The 17,594-nt window shown below is 60.9% G+C and overlaps 1 protein-coding gene across 1 annotated transcript in view; it reads right to left on the bottom strand.

Annotated features, from left to right (window-relative positions):
* The window catches only part of RNF144A (ring finger protein 144A), a 71,009-nt gene that overhangs the window by 13,339 nt on the left and 40,076 nt on the right, over positions 1–17,594 (bottom strand). Inside the window, exons 2-4 of the mRNA XM_090280154.1 lie at positions 7,786–7,931; positions 3,044–3,148; positions 2,863–2,923 (exon numbers count right to left, since the gene is read on the bottom strand). Of these exons, the coding sequence (XP_090136280.1) occupies positions 2,863–2,923; positions 3,044–3,148; positions 7,786–7,920 (301 nt within the window). The 5' untranslated portion in view covers positions 7,921–7,931. The remainder of the gene's footprint in view (positions 1–2,862; positions 2,924–3,043; positions 3,149–7,785; positions 7,932–17,594) is intronic.

Genomic DNA, 17,594 nt, shown 5'->3' with positions numbered 1-17,594 from the left:
ACCAGGGAGCGTTTCTTCCCAGGTGGGGCAGAAGCAGGTTCACAGCTGTTTGTATGGAAAACACTACAGTAATCAACAACACAGGAATAAACTGTGTTCCGCGTACTCACTACCGGAGGCCTGCTTTGGCCCCACTCCGTATGTGGCTGTGGATCTACATTTGTCTATCACGTGTGTATCTAATAGACATCAGATCCATTCTACCCTATACATCATATTATAATAGACCCGATATTTACATAAAATGTGTGTACAGATTTTCAAACAAGGCAAGCAGCACACTAGAAAAAATGAACCGGAACTCCCAGTTCCCAAATATATATTAATAATAGGTGTGTGGAGCCGGTTCCTAAAAGCTTTACCTATATACAAACCCAAGACTCTTTGGAAAAGGTGTTTTTCTTTCTAAGCACGGTTTTCCCTTGAGAAGCAGGCTGTGGCGGGCACAAGCCCAGCGTGCCCCCCTGGCCGGGCACGGCCATCGCCACCCGATCGGCCGCGTTGGCACGCTGGCTACAACGGGGGGCGGCTGCAGCATCCCCCGTCAGGAGGCAGCAGAACAGTCCGGAGGCCTTGCCTGTTGTCGGAGCTGAAAGGTATTTAACCTCTGAGCTTCACTCCCTTTAAAAACACACAACTACGCGAAGGCCTGACTCTGGCCTCAGCTGACCGCTTCGTGCGGCCTGCGGGGTGAAGCCCCTGGGAAGCCGCAGGCCCGTCTCCGGGCACCGGGAGCTTCTGAAGAGCTGGACACGGTATGAACACCCAGGAACACGGCAGGGCTGGGGCTCCCACTGGGGCAGGCGACACAGTGGGGCACGGAGAGAGGGCGACAGGCCTCCCCGTCGGAAGCCCGACCCCGCCAGCCTCCAGGGCCCGCCCGCTGGGCAGGCAGGGAGGGGCTCAGGAAGAAAAACGTCCCCCCACACTGGCCTGGCCGCCGGGGGGGGCCAAAGACCCCCCTGGAGGAGTGGAGACGTCACCATTAACATTGAGGCCTTTATAGCAGAGAAGGCGTTCTCAGCCCACATGGGGGCAGTGTTCGCAACTTAAACTCAACACGGGATATTTGGAGAAATAAATGTTTTCAGAAAACCCTGGAATGGTCTGAGTTTTCTTCCAGGGAATTTCAAGGGGCCAGAAAGAGCCAAAACGTGTTTTCTGATCAGACCTGCAAACCTGCTCAGCGGCGGCCGGAAAGAATAGCTACAGTTCAGCTCTGACATTTGAACGTTTCACGCAGACAGGTCTTCAGTCATATTAAGTCTGAGTCCATTTGTTTTGGCTTTTAATGTGGAAAACGATTTTAAAGTAATAGGTTCGACAGGTGTATTTTTTAACCTAAATCAAGTTGGCTTCATTTTTATGCAGGAGGAAATAAAACTTCTTTGACAGGGCCAAGGTACTGACGAAATAACAGTTAAAATAATTAGGTAGGAACATTTACCCAGATGCATTTTAAAATTAAATTCAATGTCACAGAAAGTTCATTTTCTTATAACCCGAGTAACTGCCAGTTTCTGTCAAGATTCTCTCGGGAAAATGTTTTCAGAAGAGCCTGGAAGTCTCAGAAAGCCAGCATAATCACATGACGTTATATCAAAGTTATAAACTGTGAAAGCCAAATGATATATGCCATTTAAATAAACAAGCTCTTGAAAAGAAATTTTAATGACACCAAAACATTGTTTTTGTTTTCTGAAGGTGGCCACACACTCCTTTTTTTCTGAGACGTAATCCTCAAGAGGAAATAGCTCCAGTATATCTTTAAAACACACACACACACACGAAGGCTTTCCCCGTTTAGCTAAACAGGAGACTCCCGACCCTTTGCCGCATCTGTTCCCCACTCAGCCCCACGGGTGGTTCCCCATAACCCTGGAGCCGGGGCTGGACCTCAGGAGGAGGCCTGAGGTGGGCAGGACCCAGGGGGTCCGCGGAGCAGAACCCGCGACTGCAGGCTGGGCTGGACCTCGCTCACCATCACGTCCCCGCTAAGGAACGCCGCCGACGCACGTGAGCCCTTCTGAGGAGCCCCGGGCCCAGATGTTAAACATACCAATGAGGCCAAAGGGAGTCTACAGACTCCTGGAAACGTGGTCTGAGGCTGGTGTGCGTCAGAAAACAAAGATAAGGGCCTGCCCTGCCCGGTTAATGTTGTCACGCTTTGCCATGTCCCCCCGGACATGTTATTATCAACGTCACCGCTGCCCTGAGCACATTTCAGGCCTTGCTCCATGCGACGGGGGTGCAGGCGAACCCAGGCTCTGGGCAGGCCGAGACCCAGCCAGGAGGGCTGCGCAGGCCACTGGGGACAGGTCAGCCCACACCCGCCCGCCCCCCGCTAGAGATGGGAATGGGGTGAGTCAGGTAGCCTCTGGGACTGTCCGTTTACAGACAAGGACAACCTTGAAGGGCTGTTATCAGCTCACTGACAGCAGACGCTCGGCGCCAGGTGCCGGGCCTTCGGGCGCTGGCCCTGAGTACAGACAAAGGTCAGGCTCTGCGCAGGCGGATGGCATGCGGACCATCCAGTTCCTCCTTGCTCAGCCCCAGGCCTCCTGCGGGCCTGCGGGTCCCTCCCGTTCCATGCGGGTCTCAAACTGCTGCTACTGCTCCAGGGGTCACGTCTCCCGCAGCCTCCCCTGTAAGGCCACGTCCCTGTGAACAGCTGTGCTTGGTGAACTGTCCCTGGGTCCACACAGGTCCCCGAACAACAGGCGTTCCCACGCGGCGCCCTCCAGAGAAGGCAGGGTGTTGTAGCCAAGTGGTGCTCCGTCCTGCCTACCGAACCCCCCACCCCGCAAGCCCCCCGGATTCAGTCGCGGGAGTCCCCACGGGCTGACGGGCCAGGGCGCCTACCTCTTTCAAACTGTAGCTTCTTGTATCTCTGCATAATTTCAGCTGCCACCATGCACTCGATCTAGGAGACCAAGCAGAAACAAGGGGTGTCACAGGCCGAGAGCTAGGACACAGTGCGAGCTCGGCTGACACAGACCCCATGCCCCCCGGCCGCTCACGGGCCGCTGTCCCGGGCACGTGCCTCGCTCTCCTGCAGGTGGCCCTGCTTGGGGCAGGCCGCATCCGGGCAGCTGATGGCGGTTTCTAGTCCTTCTTTGATCAAGAGCTCCACATACTGTTTCAGGCACTGGAAACAAAAAACAGAGACGTCTCTGTCAACATCTGCGCTTCCCAAGGCCGAGTGAACAGCGATGCGTAAGAACAAACCAGCACACAGGGACCCCTCAAGCCCACTTTTCCAACACAGGTTTGTGTCTTCACTGGGTCGTGTGTAGCTACCAGTAATGAGAGGGGGTGCCCCTCTGAGCCAGGGACAGCAGGCTGGTGCCCAGACCCCAGGCGCGGGCAGGGTCCCCACTCACACGCCCCAGCAGGGACAAGGCCCGTAGGTCGGCCGGCAAGGGGCCATCATGCCAGGACCCTGCACAACCTTCTGACGGGAACGCTGTGATCCCTTCCACCTGTCAGATGTGGCAACGGAGCCCCCGCTCCCCCAGAGAGCAAGGGCCCGGCCCAGGTGCGCCCCGCTCACGCCCTGCAGGGAGCCCAGCCAGCCCCCACCTGCCGGGATTCCTCACTGCAGCCTCACCCACTCGAGCACCCGAGCACCTGTCCGAGGTTAGCCAGAGGCCTGATTTCCTATCAGAGGCAATGAGGCCGCTTCCCCATCTCTTCACAGCCTGCTAGGCCGGAACCTGCCCTCGAGTGACCAGTAACAATGGAAGGGAAGCCGCCGCCCTCCCCAGGGGAGCCCCCGACCCACAGGGGCCGAGACACAACTCGGAGGAGCTTCCCTGAGAGCTCAGGAGGCGCAAGAAGGGGGGGCCGCAATGTGGAAGGACCACAGGGTGACGCGTCTGCCTCCCCAGCACCCCCAGATCCCTTCTACTCAGGGCCCCAGGCCACGCGGGGGGTCTGTAAGGCAGGCCCTGCCGCGTCGAAATATCACAGGAGCGCTTCGCCAAGAAGAAAGAGCCGGAAGCTCTGTCTCCTGAGCCTCTACCTCCAAAACCGCACGATCCCTTCACGGCATCGCAGGAGTGCCCGGCGCGGTCACCGGACCCGCCAGACGGGACGCCCCGCCGCAGCTGCGAGGGGTTCTGGGGCGAGAAGGGACCCGTCCCTCTCTCCCCGCCTCCCTTCCCCACCTGCAGTTTGGGTGGTTTGACCTGCTTACAGCAGAGGTGTAAGAATTTTATGCAAGAAACAGTCTGGAAAACTACACAGAAAGCAGTACTTGCTCAGTACATACATGATAGTGTATGTGATTTTATTTCAACGAGCCATTCGGTAATTCCCACCATGAAAGACCCTCATTAAAGACCCGAGATGGCGATTTCTTTAAAAATTGGGAACCAAGGAGCTCCCCAGGAGGAGCGTCACCCAGGGGTTCTCTCGTGAGCTAAATGAACGCTGTGACGTCATACGCCAGTGGCCGTGGTGGCCCGTGTGACTGATTCCGTTGTCCGGTCAGAGGTCTGGGGACGGCAGAGACCCTGCACACAGACTGTCCCCAGGTCTCCGACATTTCTCCAACCCAAGGACAATGAAGAGAGCCCCCAGGGAACCGAGGGAGGATGGGGCCAATCTGGGTGCTCCGTGGGGGGCACAGGAAGGCAGGGGTTCAGAGGTACACTTGTCAGAGCCAACCCACAGGTGTCCTGGCAGAAGGGGAGCAGGAGGGGGCCCCACGGAGCGTCCCTCGGGCCTGAGCCCCCTCTGGCAGTGCAGGGTGACCTATGTGGGGAGACAATGCTGAGTCCCCGCACCGGGTGTCCGTCTGCTGCTGGGGAGGCCACTGGAATGTCCTGCTCATGGCCTCGAGCAATCAGAGGGAAGACAGAGGTCATGGTCTTGTGAGCCGGCAGAGGCCATGACGCTTCCTTGACAAAGTTAGGCCACAGCTCTCTCGACAACAAGATAGGGACACGTCTGTCCACCTAGAGCCACGCCCAGGACGTGGCACTGGCTTCGTGCATGTGACTGATGGGAGCTGGGCTCCGTCTATCTGTGTGACCTGTTTCTTACCGTCATAGGCAAAAAATAAAAATAAAAACCTCAGCATCGAGATCATTGTTTTACTTTCTGTAATTAAGTTTGCCTACACTGGGTCCCGGGAGGCACACCGTAGGCCGAGAGAGTGCTGACCACGCTCACCATACTGGGCAGAGCGGCAACGGCAGGGTGATTGCTCCCCCCGAGAAGCAACCGCGCCAACCGGGGCTGGTGGGAGATACGCACCCGGCGGGCACCTTGGCCTCTACGCATCATCACGCGAGAAGTGCGGGTGACACGCAGCGGGCCTGGCCGAAAGCCGCCCGAAAGCGAGCATTCTGCACCCCCAAAAGGCACCGGCACCGTTTACAAAACAGCTCTGTTCCGGGAGGACCCGTCTGTTTACGACACAAAGAGAGAGGAGGGTCCCCACGGGACCAGCGGCCGTGGGAGACAAGCCCGGGCCTCTCCCAGATCTAAAGTGGGCCATGACTCACTCACAAGCTGCCTTCTGATCTAATAGTAAAAGGATGTGTTGAAGGAGACACACACACACACACACACACACACACGCGCACACATGAAGGGCTAACAGAGGAACTTCTGTGAAAATGAGCTATCCTACCAATTCCAGGTGCCGGCAGTCAAACGGCCAAGCCTGGGGCTCTGTGTAAACCAGTTCACCCCTTCGCCCCCCAAGCAGAGCGGGGGGTGCTCGGGAGCCGGCACGGTACCACCAAACGGACAGACTGAGAGGCTGTCCGCTTTACATCTCAAGAATCCGAAGGGGCTTGGGACAGTGGCACGTGCGCCCATCTGGGTATCTTGCCGATACCAGGGCAGCGGCCCAGGTCCCTCAGAGCTGCAGGGCCTGCGCGGACCCCCGGGAAGGGGACGGGGAGGTCGGCTTTGGCATGCAGGGTCAAGTGCGCAAAAGGGAGAGGGGAAACAGGTCCTTCGCAGGGAGGAAGGTGCTGAAATCTCGGGGCGCACGCAGGAAGCCCTCTGCCCTCTGCCCGGGGTGCGGCGTGACAATGCCTCCGGAGCAGCCGCGGCCTGGCTGCGTCTCCCGTGAGCGTTTCTGAGGGGCCCGGAGCAGAGAATGGTCAGACTGTAACGGGGAGTCAGAGCCCCGTGTGGACACCCCCGCTCCGCCCACCAGCACACAGGGGCCCCTCCCCCTCCCCTGCGCGGGTGGGAGAGCGGAACCGCCTGCAACATTGTAACTTCCCCTAAACGCTCCTTAAGCACTCACCCCTGCCCTGCTGTTCTCGGGGCTCCCCTCACCCCTCTCTGAGAAAACTGCTGTTTCCTCCCTCGCAGCCCTGACTACAACTAGGCGGAGGAGCGCAATTAGAGCGGCTTATTTATTTTTACTCCTCCTGCTCTCTGGAAGCAGAAAACCGAGACAGCAGCTACAAATGGGGGCCTGGGTGAAGGGCTGGACTCTCTGAGGGGAGGAAGACAAGGCCAGGTCCCCAAGGCTGTCCCTCCAGGCCAGCAGATGGGGGCAGGGCACTGGGACAGGGGCCCTGGCCGCACTGGTGGGAGGGAGGCCTCCGCACGGGGCTGCTCCCCAGCCCCCTTCACCCTCTCGACAGGAAAAGGAGCCCCTTCCTGCGCTCACGGCGGCACGTCTGCCTCTCCCCCGCACCAGGGCTCCCTCCTGCCGGCCTTCCTCAGCTCCCCAAACTGTCAACCACGTCCTGTCCTGCTGGGGGAAGCCCTGCCCTGGGGCCCTCCGGAGGGACGCTTCCGGTGGCCAACTGCAACACTGAGGTTCAACCCCAGTGGGCTCCACGGTGTGGCCCCCCGAGACAGGGGCCTGGGGCCCGGCCTCTGGCCCTCGGAACGCAGAGTCAGTGCAGACAGAAGATGAAGACTTTAATGTACACAAAGCTCTGTCTCCTTATTTGTAAAATGGAGACGGTAACACGGGGTGTGCTGACGTCCCGAGGAGACCCTGAGACGCGTGGAGCGAGCCCCGTGCCGTGGGGCGGGAGCGAACAGCGCGTCTCGTGCAGGAGCGGGGGAAGGCTGTCTGGTGACCGCGTAACCCAGACGTCAGCGCGCCCCGCAGGTGGCCACCCCTACGGTCCCTTTGCAGCAGTGAAATTCAGAAGGGACTTTTTTGGTTTTTTCAAGTTTAAAGAAAAATGGTTCTTTCTTTTTTGGACTTTTTCTTTTTGGGTTCCTTGAATGGGAAGAAAATTTAAATAAACCGAACTGAAAATAAACCCCACGCCCTTATTTTCCCTTTCTGACGCGTCAGGCGTGGGGTCTGAGTGAGGCCTGGGAGAAGCGAGCCCCTGGGATCATTAAGAGCGGATCACTGGGCCCCAAATGACGCCCCATCTTCAGGAAATCTAACTGTGACTTTAAGAGGTGCACGTTCTAGTTCAGCCTTTACCCAGTGAGGGCTGACACAGGAGTGTGATATTCTGGGTGTGCCCGCTCGGGGTCCACGCCCCCGCTGCCACCCCCGGCACGTGACTGTTCCCTTAAAATGGGCGTGGCGAGGCCTCCCCCCCAGAAAGCAGCCGCGAGCCGGGTAGCTGTGCGAGGTCACACCGCCGGCGCCGGGGAGTCTGCTGCACCGGCGGCCCCTGCACCAGCGGCGGGGGCGGTGACCTAGGGAAGCCCCCCAGTCGGCCCGGGAAAGCCTGGGAGGGAGACCTGCCGCCCGCAGAAGCGAGGTCACGGGAGGGCTTGGGGCCCGTGGAAAGGAGGCAGAGGCCCGTCCTGAGAGCCCCCGCCGCAGACACCCACCAGCGTGCAGAAGATGCAGTGGCACTGGGCGAGGGTGGTCATCTGCTCCAGCGGGTACTCCCCGAGACACAGCTTGCAGGACACGAGCGGGTCCAGGGCGAGGTCCCACGTGGGCCGGCACCATGCCGTGGTCATGGCCGGGCAGGCTGAAACGAGAGCGGTCAGGCCTTGAGATGCGTGCTCCCCCGAAGAACACTCCGCGGATTCGGGGTCACTGGCATCCGGGGGTGCCGCGGGGACCAGAATCAACGCTCCCCACCTGCCTGAAGGGATCTCATTGGTTCCGTGTGGACCCCTCTGCGCCCGACTCTGTTCTTAGGGCTCTTATTGTTTTAAAATACCCCAGGGCTTGCTGGGTCCTGGGCTCAGGGGCCAATTTTTCCCCCGTATGGTTCTCGGCACCTTTTCTCTATTGTAATCTGTCCTAATTTGTTTTCAGGACCATCCCCTAAGGCTCAGGGTACAGAGCAACAATTATGGTTTTTTGTTCTGTTTTGTTTTCACAATGGGGGGGCACATTATAAAGCATCTGAGCAACAATGATGTTGTTTTAATTTCTTTTCTATTGTCCTATTACAGGTGCCCCACTTTCCCCGCTGCTCTCCCCCGCCCCGCCGACCCCCCGTCAGGCTGCACACTGGCGTCCAGGTCCGTGGGTCACTCATTGATCCACGGTCCTTGACCCGACGATCGCGCTTTGATCACAATGGCAGCTAGCCCTAGAGGAGGCAACCCTTCACCCCAAGACACGCAGCTTCCGCTTCAGGAAACACTCCGGGCTGGAAGCGGCCCCCAGGGCTCAGGGGCTGCTGACCGGCCCCCCCGGCTGAGAACCGGGGGAGGAGAGCTGTCCATTCTGCTGAGAAGTCCTGGGCTCAGGTCTCCAAGGCCCCGGGAGCCCCCATCTCTAGTTAAACAGATCACGCCCTGGAACCAAGCAGACTGGGGTTCAGACTCTTCCTCAGCCCCTCGGTGTGTGATTTTGGAGAAATTACAAACCCACGCCCACGGTCCCCTCCCACATGTGGACAGGGAGGAGAGACTTAGGGTTCCTGGGACCGATCCCCTGCCTGGGCAGTGCGAGCTGTTACTAGGCGCCGGGGCTGAGGACTTGGGCCTGAACGGGCCTGGACCGAAGAGAGGGGAGACGTGGCTGAGCAGAGAAGGGCCCCACAAACTCAGCTCTGGAGGAGGCTCAAGCCGGGGGTCATGACCTCCAGAAGAAGCGAGCAAAGCCTCCAGGAGCCTGGTGCTTCAACCCTCCGCCGGGCAGCGGGGGCCAAGACGGGACATCGCCCCAGATGTGTGTTGGAGGGCAGAAGCCTGGGGCTCCCCCCTTCCGCGCGGGGTCCCTGAAGCTCACCCTGCGAGAGCCCTGCCCCAAACACCAGGCCTGTCTTCCCCGTGGCCCTTCCCAGATGCCCTCACTCCCCCCCGCATCCTGGCTGAGCTCCTTTTCCTGTTTACAGCCTCTGCGAAGACGTGACCCTTAGCATGGACTGCTGGTGTGACCTCTCGCTTCCTTTCTGGAGACGGAGTGGCTTCCCTCTGCCCTCGGCACATGTCCGCGGGCCCCGCACCGCCCCGGCCGGCCTGAGTTTCTCTCCAGGGGCGTCAGATGCCAACCTCCTGGCCCCCCGGTCAGCGTTCTCCCCCCTGAGGTGTGCTCAGTCGTGACCCCAACACTGACAACAATGGGACGTATTTTACCCCCCAAAAGTGTATACTGTCTAAGCCCATCACGGACCTTCCCACACACAGGACGAGCTGAACGTGGCTTTGTAAACACCCAACAGCTGCGAACTTGAAACAGGAATTTGCTAAGAGAATCACAATGCACAATAAAAGAAAAAAAAGCCTTTGTTTTCTTAATGGGAATGTCAAGTCATATGAAACAACAAACTATTTTAAGACCATCTGGTAAATTATAAGGATTATTCAATCTAAGCAATTCACAGTGTTTACGTGCCGAGGGGCTCACGCCGCCCGTGCTGGGGCGGAGGAGCGCGGGAACGGGGAGGACCAGCCGGGAGCGAGAACAGTCCCCAGCGGGGACAAGCCGCTGGTTAACGGAAGGCAGATGTGGCGACGGGGCCACTACCGTCTTGTCCCTGGGGAGCAGGGCGTGGACGTCGGTGGGTCCCTCTCCTCCCACCTCCGCCCCTTCAAAGAAAGTAAAGGACGAGAGAGCAGGTGTCAGCCAGCCACTGTCCCCCTGCCCCCGATGGCCTCCTCCACAAGCCCTCGCACTGCGAAAGCCAGCTGAGGGCCACCCATGTCTGTCTCCCAGCTGAACCCCCGGCGCCTTCCCCGCCACCCATCCGAATGCCCCCACGCCCAGCCACAGTCTCTGGTGCTCCGGGAAGTCACCCCGCGCCCTCGGGGGCCCTCGGCTGGGCTGTGTCCAACTCTCTGGGGAGGGAGGCCTGTCAGGGTCCTCAGCGTGTGCCCCCCATCCCCCACAGCAGCACCAGCGTGGCCTGGGACTTGCTGGTACACAGACCCATTAAATCTGAAACTCGGGGCGGGGACGGGGGGATGCACCACCCCGTGCTGGCTGCAGCCCTGCAGGGTCTTCCAGCCACAGCCACGTCTGCCGACCACTGGGCTTCCTCTTCCCTCCCAAGAGCGCAGCCCCCACAGCTGCATCCGATGCCAGAGCCCGTGGGGGTTTAAGCCCAGCACACACATCGCCCCCTGGGACACGACTGCACGGCCGGTGTCTGCCAGGCGCCGGGCCAACGCTGCGTGTTAACTCGCCTTCATCCTTTCCATGACTCCGGGCCAGTGTGGCTTCCCCGTCCGCCACGTGGGCTAGTTAGCGCGTCACCCGACCGGGTGAGCCGCGTTTGTAAACGTGCATCTGGGCTGCTTGCTGGGCCTCAGGAGTATGGTACCTCTTTCACGCATCACATCATTCGCCTGCGTGTTCGTAGTGGGCTGGCAGACCAGTTTTATGAATGAGGAAACCGAGGCACAGAGAGGGTGAGGCCCCTGCTCGGGCGCACGGAGCTGGAGACTGGCCAGCGATCTGCTCACCCCCTCAGCCCCGCTGTGAGCTGCGCTGCGGGCCCTTCCACCTCCGCACGGGTGGAGTGAGCGGGGACCTCCAGATCCGCAGATACACAAGGGACCCTGACCTGCTTCTGCCTCGGGCCTGCTGGGCCTCGCCTCAGCCCCTCCCTGCGGGCCGCGGCTCCATGACCGGCTCCATCACCGGCTCCATCCCCAGGCACGTCAGCGCCGCTGGACACGCTGGAGACGTGAGAACAGCAGCCGAGCAGAAAGTTAACGACAGAGGAGCTAGCTCAGCCAAGTCAGGGAGGAGCCGGCACGCGACCTCCTCCAAGGGACACGCTGCATCCACGACTCGGGGTCAAAACTTGACTATTTCCTGTGAGCGTGACGCCCGGCACCTACCCAAGTCTCGTGGAAACTTACACCCGCACCGAACCTGCCCACTCGGCTTCCTCATGATCCCCCAAACTGGGACGCAACAAGAGGCCCTTCAGGAGGGGACTGGCCAATGCCCACCCTTGGGTCCCTCCGGGCGATGGGAAACTACTCAGTGCCGAGAGGAAATGAGCTCTCCGGCCACGAAGAGACACCAAGGGGCCTCCATGCCTATGAGTGACCGCTTGAAAGAAGCAGCCATGAAAGGCTCCAGACCACTGGTGCTGCTGGAGGTGCCCCTGAGAAGGACGCCCCGTGAGGACAAGACAGAAGCCTGTTGAAAATGGCCCCAGAGAAATGTCCCAGGCCGGCCAGGGCCCGGCTCCGGCTCGGCAGGCCTGCGCGCCTGCTTCTGGAAGCCGCTTCTCCCAGCAGCAGCTCGTCTTGGGAAACCAATGGCCGTCACGGACGAGAGCTCAGGCCTTCCCCAGAGATCCGATAAAATGGCCCCCACACCAGCGCTGACGGTCTGCGCAGCCTCCCCGTGACGGTCTGCTCCCCAGAGAGCCCAGGCTGGGAACGAAACGCAGAGGGAGGCACCAAGGACCGATTATTTCAGCTCCAATTTGCCCACAGAAACAGGACTCCCGGCGGCCAGCGGGCTGCGCTTTAGAAATCAGACGTCAAATCGTTACATTTTAAGGCTGAGGGGGTGCTGGTGTTTTCGGTGGAAATCAGGTTATGCCGCAGGGTCACGAAGAAGGAGTTCCAAGGACCCATGTTTTACCTCTTTACCACGATGGTGAGGGGGTGGGGCAAGCTGGTTTATTAGGGCGGAAATCCGCCCCTGGATTTCCAGCGTCCCCTCTCTGCTTGTGCCACCATGGACGCGTCCTCAGCGAGGCCAAGGCAGAGCCAGCGTCTGCAGTTTCCGCCTCACGTTACCGCTCAGTCAGCCCGTGCCCAGGGCCGTGGGCCGCGGTAGCTGCTACACCCACATGGCCGTGTGCTCCGGGGCAGGAGAGAGAACACGTGAACACCCGGGCGTGTGCAGGTCGTGAGCGGGACGGAGGGCAGGAGGGGCTCCCTGTTCCCCTGGGATTACATCAGCTCGGGTTTGGGGCGGGCCCGGAGCTTCTTCAAAAGGACCAATCAACTGCCCATGTTTTCGAGGGCTTTTCAGAGACTCATGCCCTAGTTAGCGAGGGGCCTCTTTGGTCAAGCACCACCCCCTGCGCCCCCAACAATCTGGTGTGGGGTGGAGAAAGGAGTGTAAACCCCCCGGGGAGGAGCGATGCTGGGGTCCCCCGGGGTGTGACGGTGCAGCTTCCTGGCGAAGCCACCAGGCTCCTGTCCCAGCTTATGAAGCTCCGGGTCTGATTTCCGTTGCGCTCCTTCCTGTATCACCATCGAGCTGACCGCCTGCGGCAACCCTGGGTCCCTCCACCCTTTCGGAGAGGATTCCCTTTCTCCCGGGCGTTCAGGGCTTCGCTGAGGGGCCCCCAGCCAGCCCCACTCCCCCTCCTCGGCCGTGTGTGATTGCCACGCCTGCCGGCGACACAGTCTGTGGGTCATGGTGCTCGTTTTTTCCGAGAAGGACGCCGTGAGGTGCGCAGCAGTGCCTATCACGGCCATGAGGAAGCGTGGGGGGCACTGGCCCCCCATCCCTGCTCTGAACGGATCTTACACGCTCTGCCCAACAAAGAGCCTCTGTGGGGCATGCAGACAGGTTCATCCTGCCATCGGCACGGTCCCTGCCGCCTCCCGTCACTGCCGGTGGGTGGCAAGGCTGGCCTGGGAGCGCACCTCTGTCAGCTCGGATGTGCGGCAGGCCAGGCTCAGGCTGTGCCCTTCAAGGCGCCAGGCAGAAGTCTTGTCACTGGGACTCCTGGGCCCGGGGCATGTCCACCCCTTGAGTCACTGGAAGGAACTTGGTGGAGGAGGGAGCCTGCCGTGGGGTGGGGAAGAGGCCCGGAAGGTTCCGGAAACCTGGGTCCTCCTCTCAGCCCTGCTGCTGAGTGGCCCTGTGACCCCCCAGGACCTGTCACTGGACCTTCCTGGACCTGCAGCGCTGGCCCCGGGACCCCTCTACGCCCACGAGGGCCTGGTGACCATGAACAGAACTGATGGACACGCCTGCCCTGTGGGAGCTCACGCTCTGGATGGGAGATGAATAAACCACGTGGACCGGTGAAGTACAGGGCGTGTTCGCTCGTGTGGCATGTCCTGTGGGGCAGTGAAGCCGGGAGGGGGGCTGGTGGGAAAACTCTGCCTGGGACGCCCCGCAGACCCGCCGTGGGGTCTGCGACAGCCCGGCGCTGAGGGGTCTGCCTGCAGGCTGCGCTGACCACAGGCCCGATGACAAGGGGTCACCGCCTAGACACGCTCTGAAAGGGAAGTCGCTCGGACGTGCTGGCAGTTTGGGTGCAGGTGTGAGAGGGGCAGAGAGCAGTCAGAAGTGCCTCCCGGCCTTTGACCTTGGCCACAGGACGGAGGGACAGAGGACAGACGGGTCCTTGGTAAACCCCGGGGCCGGGGGAGCAGGCCCACGCGGTGTCCGGGGTTCCCCCGCCGTTTACCAGCGGGCTGGGGAAATTCAGGGAACCCCCTGAGCGCAGGTCCCCTTTTCTGTGAGGTAACCCAGTGTCATCATCAGCGGACAAGCCAGGCGCCAGACCACAGAGAACGCTTCAGAGGCCGCAGGCCCGCCCTTCCTTTGTTCGGCCTTCAGGCTAGAATGCCCTTTAATATATTTCAAATATCATACAACCAGCACGGACACAAACACGCAAAGGAGTGTCCGCCTGCCACGCCCACAACGCTCCCTCTGTGGTCCTTCCCGGAGGAGTCTGCTGAACCACTTCCCAGGTCGGTACCCGGGTTCGAGCTGTGGGGCCCGCCCAGGAGCCCGGACGCGCTCATGGGGCCTGGAAATGCCGGGCCAGGGCCACGGCAGGGACCTGAGCCGTCGGGTCCTGAGAACGTCACGCGGCCTGTGCATCTCAGGAGCCGCCTGCTGTATTCTCCCGAGACGGGCGAGAAGGGGAGGGCCTGAGGCAGGGCTTCCACACAGCGTGACAGCCGCTTAGGACGCAGGCGGCTCGGTGTGTCTGTCAACGTAACTGTGGCTTTCCGTCCTGGGCCCTCAGCTCCCCGAGACCCACGGGTTCCTCAGGGTTTGTTCTCGGGCAGCGGTTCTCAGCCTGTGGGTCGCGACCCCTTTGGGGGCCGAACGACCCTTGCACAGGGGTCGCCTAAGACCATCGGAAAACACATATATAATTACACAGTGTTTTTGTGATTAATCACTATGCTTTAATCATGTTCAGTTTGCAACAATGAAAATACATCCCGCATATCAGATATTTACATGACGATTCATAACAGTAGCAAGATTACAGTTACGCAGTAGCAACGAAAATAATTTTATGGTCGGGGGTCCCCACAGCATAAGGAACTGTACTAAAGGGCCGCAGCATGAGGAAGGGTTAGAACCCCTGCAAAAGAACACCGCGAGCCAGTCTCAGGGGCCAGAGCACACACCCTTGGCTTCGGGAGAGCCGGCAGGGGCCCCTGAGCCTCCGCTGTCCATCCGGAGCATGCCAGGTGATCACGCTAGGACCAGACACGAAGTCCTGCCACCCAGCTGGCAGTGGGAGCCACAGAGTCTGTCCCCACATTTTCAGAGGTGGATGCAGTGACAGCGGCCATCTGCCCACAGAGGCGCAGGAGAGGCGGCCCGGCCCCCGGGAGAATGGACGCGTGCGCTCCGCTGGAATGCGCAGTGCGCCCACGACAAACGCCCCTCCTACCCCATCTCCAGCGCCCGGTTCTCCCTCCGTGCAGGCTCCGAGTGCACTTTTAATCACTGAGAAGCTATGGCCGCTGTGCGTGAGGCAGGCACCGTGTCCCAAGGAGGCACAACTATTTCTCCACGGAATTCTGGCCTGAGGATGGTTAAAGGGCAGCCACATCTAGGCTGCGAGCGGGCCGAGCCTGAAGAAGCCCGGGTCACTTCGGCGGCGTGACAACGGTGACGAGGACACCACGTAGCACCGTGTCCCAAAGCACGAAGGCCTGGAGTCCTTGCATCTCCCACGCTGCCCACCAGCCGACCACCCACAGCTCCACCGCGCCGGTCACCCCGCCCCCGCTCCCTCTGTGACCCCACAGCCCTCCCGGCATCCGCCACCACGCAGGCGCCCTGTCCTACTTATTGTCCCCTTCCCCCTCGGGACTGGAAGCTTTGAAAGAAGAAATTGCTCTGTTTTGTCCTTCCCTTTCCCACCTGGGCAATGAGGTAAAACACAAAGACCAGCCTCGGTGGGGAGCTGCCATCTCGTTGGGGCGAAGAGGTCAAGGTCTTCCTGTCATGACAGAGAGTCAGGAACGTGGAGGCCACGCTCCCCCGGCCGCCGGTGGGACAGAGGGTCCCCATCGGCCTACTTTCTGACCAAGTCATGCTAAATAGCGTCTGTGACGTGCGCACCCACCGCCCTGGCTCTGAACGTCTGCACCCCACTTCCTGATTCCCAGCTCCACTGTGCACACGGCAGAGACGCGGTCTGCTGGGTTCCCTTTGGCGAACACATTAGGAACTGGGGCTGAAGGCTGGAAATGAGGTGCCCTCAGTCCCAAGGTCAAGGGTGGCAGACCCCGGATTCTGAGCCTGGCTCCTGGCTTGGGAAGCCGGGTCCCCTGGGCCAAAGCTCCGGCGGCCCAGGCCCACCGTGCTCACAGGCCCCCCGCTGCTGCTGGGCAGGGAGCGGACACTTCCCCGGGCTCGGAAAGGCGCCCTCCCTTCCCCCGCCCTGTGACCCAGCTACTGTCTTCCAAAGCACACCTGTCAGTCCGGCTCGTCCACCTTCGGGACACACAGAAAGGCCCTGCTGTTTGGAACCTAAGGGCGCGGAGACGCGAGGTTAAGCACTAAGCACTTCAGCAGGCCTCTCCCATCACACAGAGCCCCCCGTGATGAAGCGAGACGTCCGGCCTGGGGGTGGCCGTGGTGGGCCGCTCACGCGGCTGAGGCGCGGAGATCTGCCCCGACATGCAGACAGGTCCCTAACCCCACAGACGACCCCTCTGTGCTCCCCTCGGCCAACACTGCAGACAGCGGTCCACACCCAGGAAGAGAGCTGCCCTCCCTCGCTGGGCTCCCAGTCTCTGCAGGCAGAAGGCTGCCCTGGACAGCGCTGAAGGCCACTGGACAAGGGGCGGGAGCAGGACCACAAGGCCAGGGAGGCTCCGGCCCCACAGCTCCAACCCACCCAGGCTGAGGGGACCTGCTCCTGACGCTCCTGAGCCCCCACGTCCAAGCCTCCCACCCCCATCCCAGACGTGGTACTCCAGCAGGGCCTGGAAGACACCGAGGCCACCCCGACCTCTGTCTTTTGTGGCCCTGGCTGGGAAGACCCCAGTGCAGATGCGCTCCCCAGACAGAGACGGGACCCCAGCGCTCCTGCAAGCCCCTGCACGTCCTCCTTTGTCCCCTAACCTTGCCCACCCCCCATCCGTCAGCCAGACACCATGGGAGCTCTACTAGATAAAAAAAAAAACAAGCGCCGCACTTACTCAGGATGAGTTCTGCCATGACGCCACAGACGCAGACCCAGGGCTTAGCTCAACACTTGCCAAGACGGGAGGAAAGCCCCACGCAGACGGGCACGGCTCGGCCTATGGACCCAGGTCATGTGCCTCCTGAGCAGGAAGCACTGTTGGAAGCCCCCCCGGGAGGGAATTGTCACCCACTCCACTGACGCAAGCTGTCCTGGAGGAAAACAGAGCCGCGACCTCAAATTATTCCCAAGAAGGCACCCCCACAACCTGGGCGCGACTGTCTTCCAAGGCAGGAAGCACCCTGCTGGGAGCCCCATAATAACGCAGGTGTGGAAAACGTGTTTGTCTCCGGCACACGGTCCCCCCCGGGGCGCTCACCCCTGGGACCCGCGTGCGCTGTCCCTGCGCGGCAGCCCTCGCTCGTCGGAACAGGCGTGGAGCCGCCTCGGAAGTCTGTTCCGGGGAAGGACAGAGCCGCTCAACTAACGCTGGGTCTGCGGGGACGAGGTTCTCAGAAGGACGCAGAACCCTTCGGTCACTCGAGAATCGTTAGTACAGAATCATGGCACCGCTGTGTCCGCCCCGGGTCCTCCTCGTTCCCGGGCGCCCCAGGCCTCTGGTGCGGCCGAGGGCAGCCCGTGCGTCCTGCTGCTCCAGTGGGAAGCGGGTCCAAGCGCCCCAGGGCTGCGCACCCTCAGGGCCCTGCCCCCCGCGCCTGCTCTCCCCTCCCGCGCCGCTCACCACCTGCGCACGGAGGAGACGGGAGGGGGGGGGCGCTGGGGGCTGGGTCTCTGGGTCCCCGGACGGCTGCACGCCGGCCACGACACTGTTTCATCAGGCCTCCCGGCTCCGTAGCC

This window comes from Furipterus horrens, unplaced genomic scaffold (genome assembly GCF_987537825.1).
Source record: "Furipterus horrens unplaced genomic scaffold, mFurHor1.1.pri manual_scaffold_6, whole genome shotgun sequence".
NCBI lineage: Eukaryota > Metazoa > Chordata > Mammalia > Chiroptera > Furipteridae > Furipterus > Furipterus horrens.
Note: the sequence above shows the minus strand (reverse complement) of the source record. Positions and strands in the feature narration are given on the sequence as shown.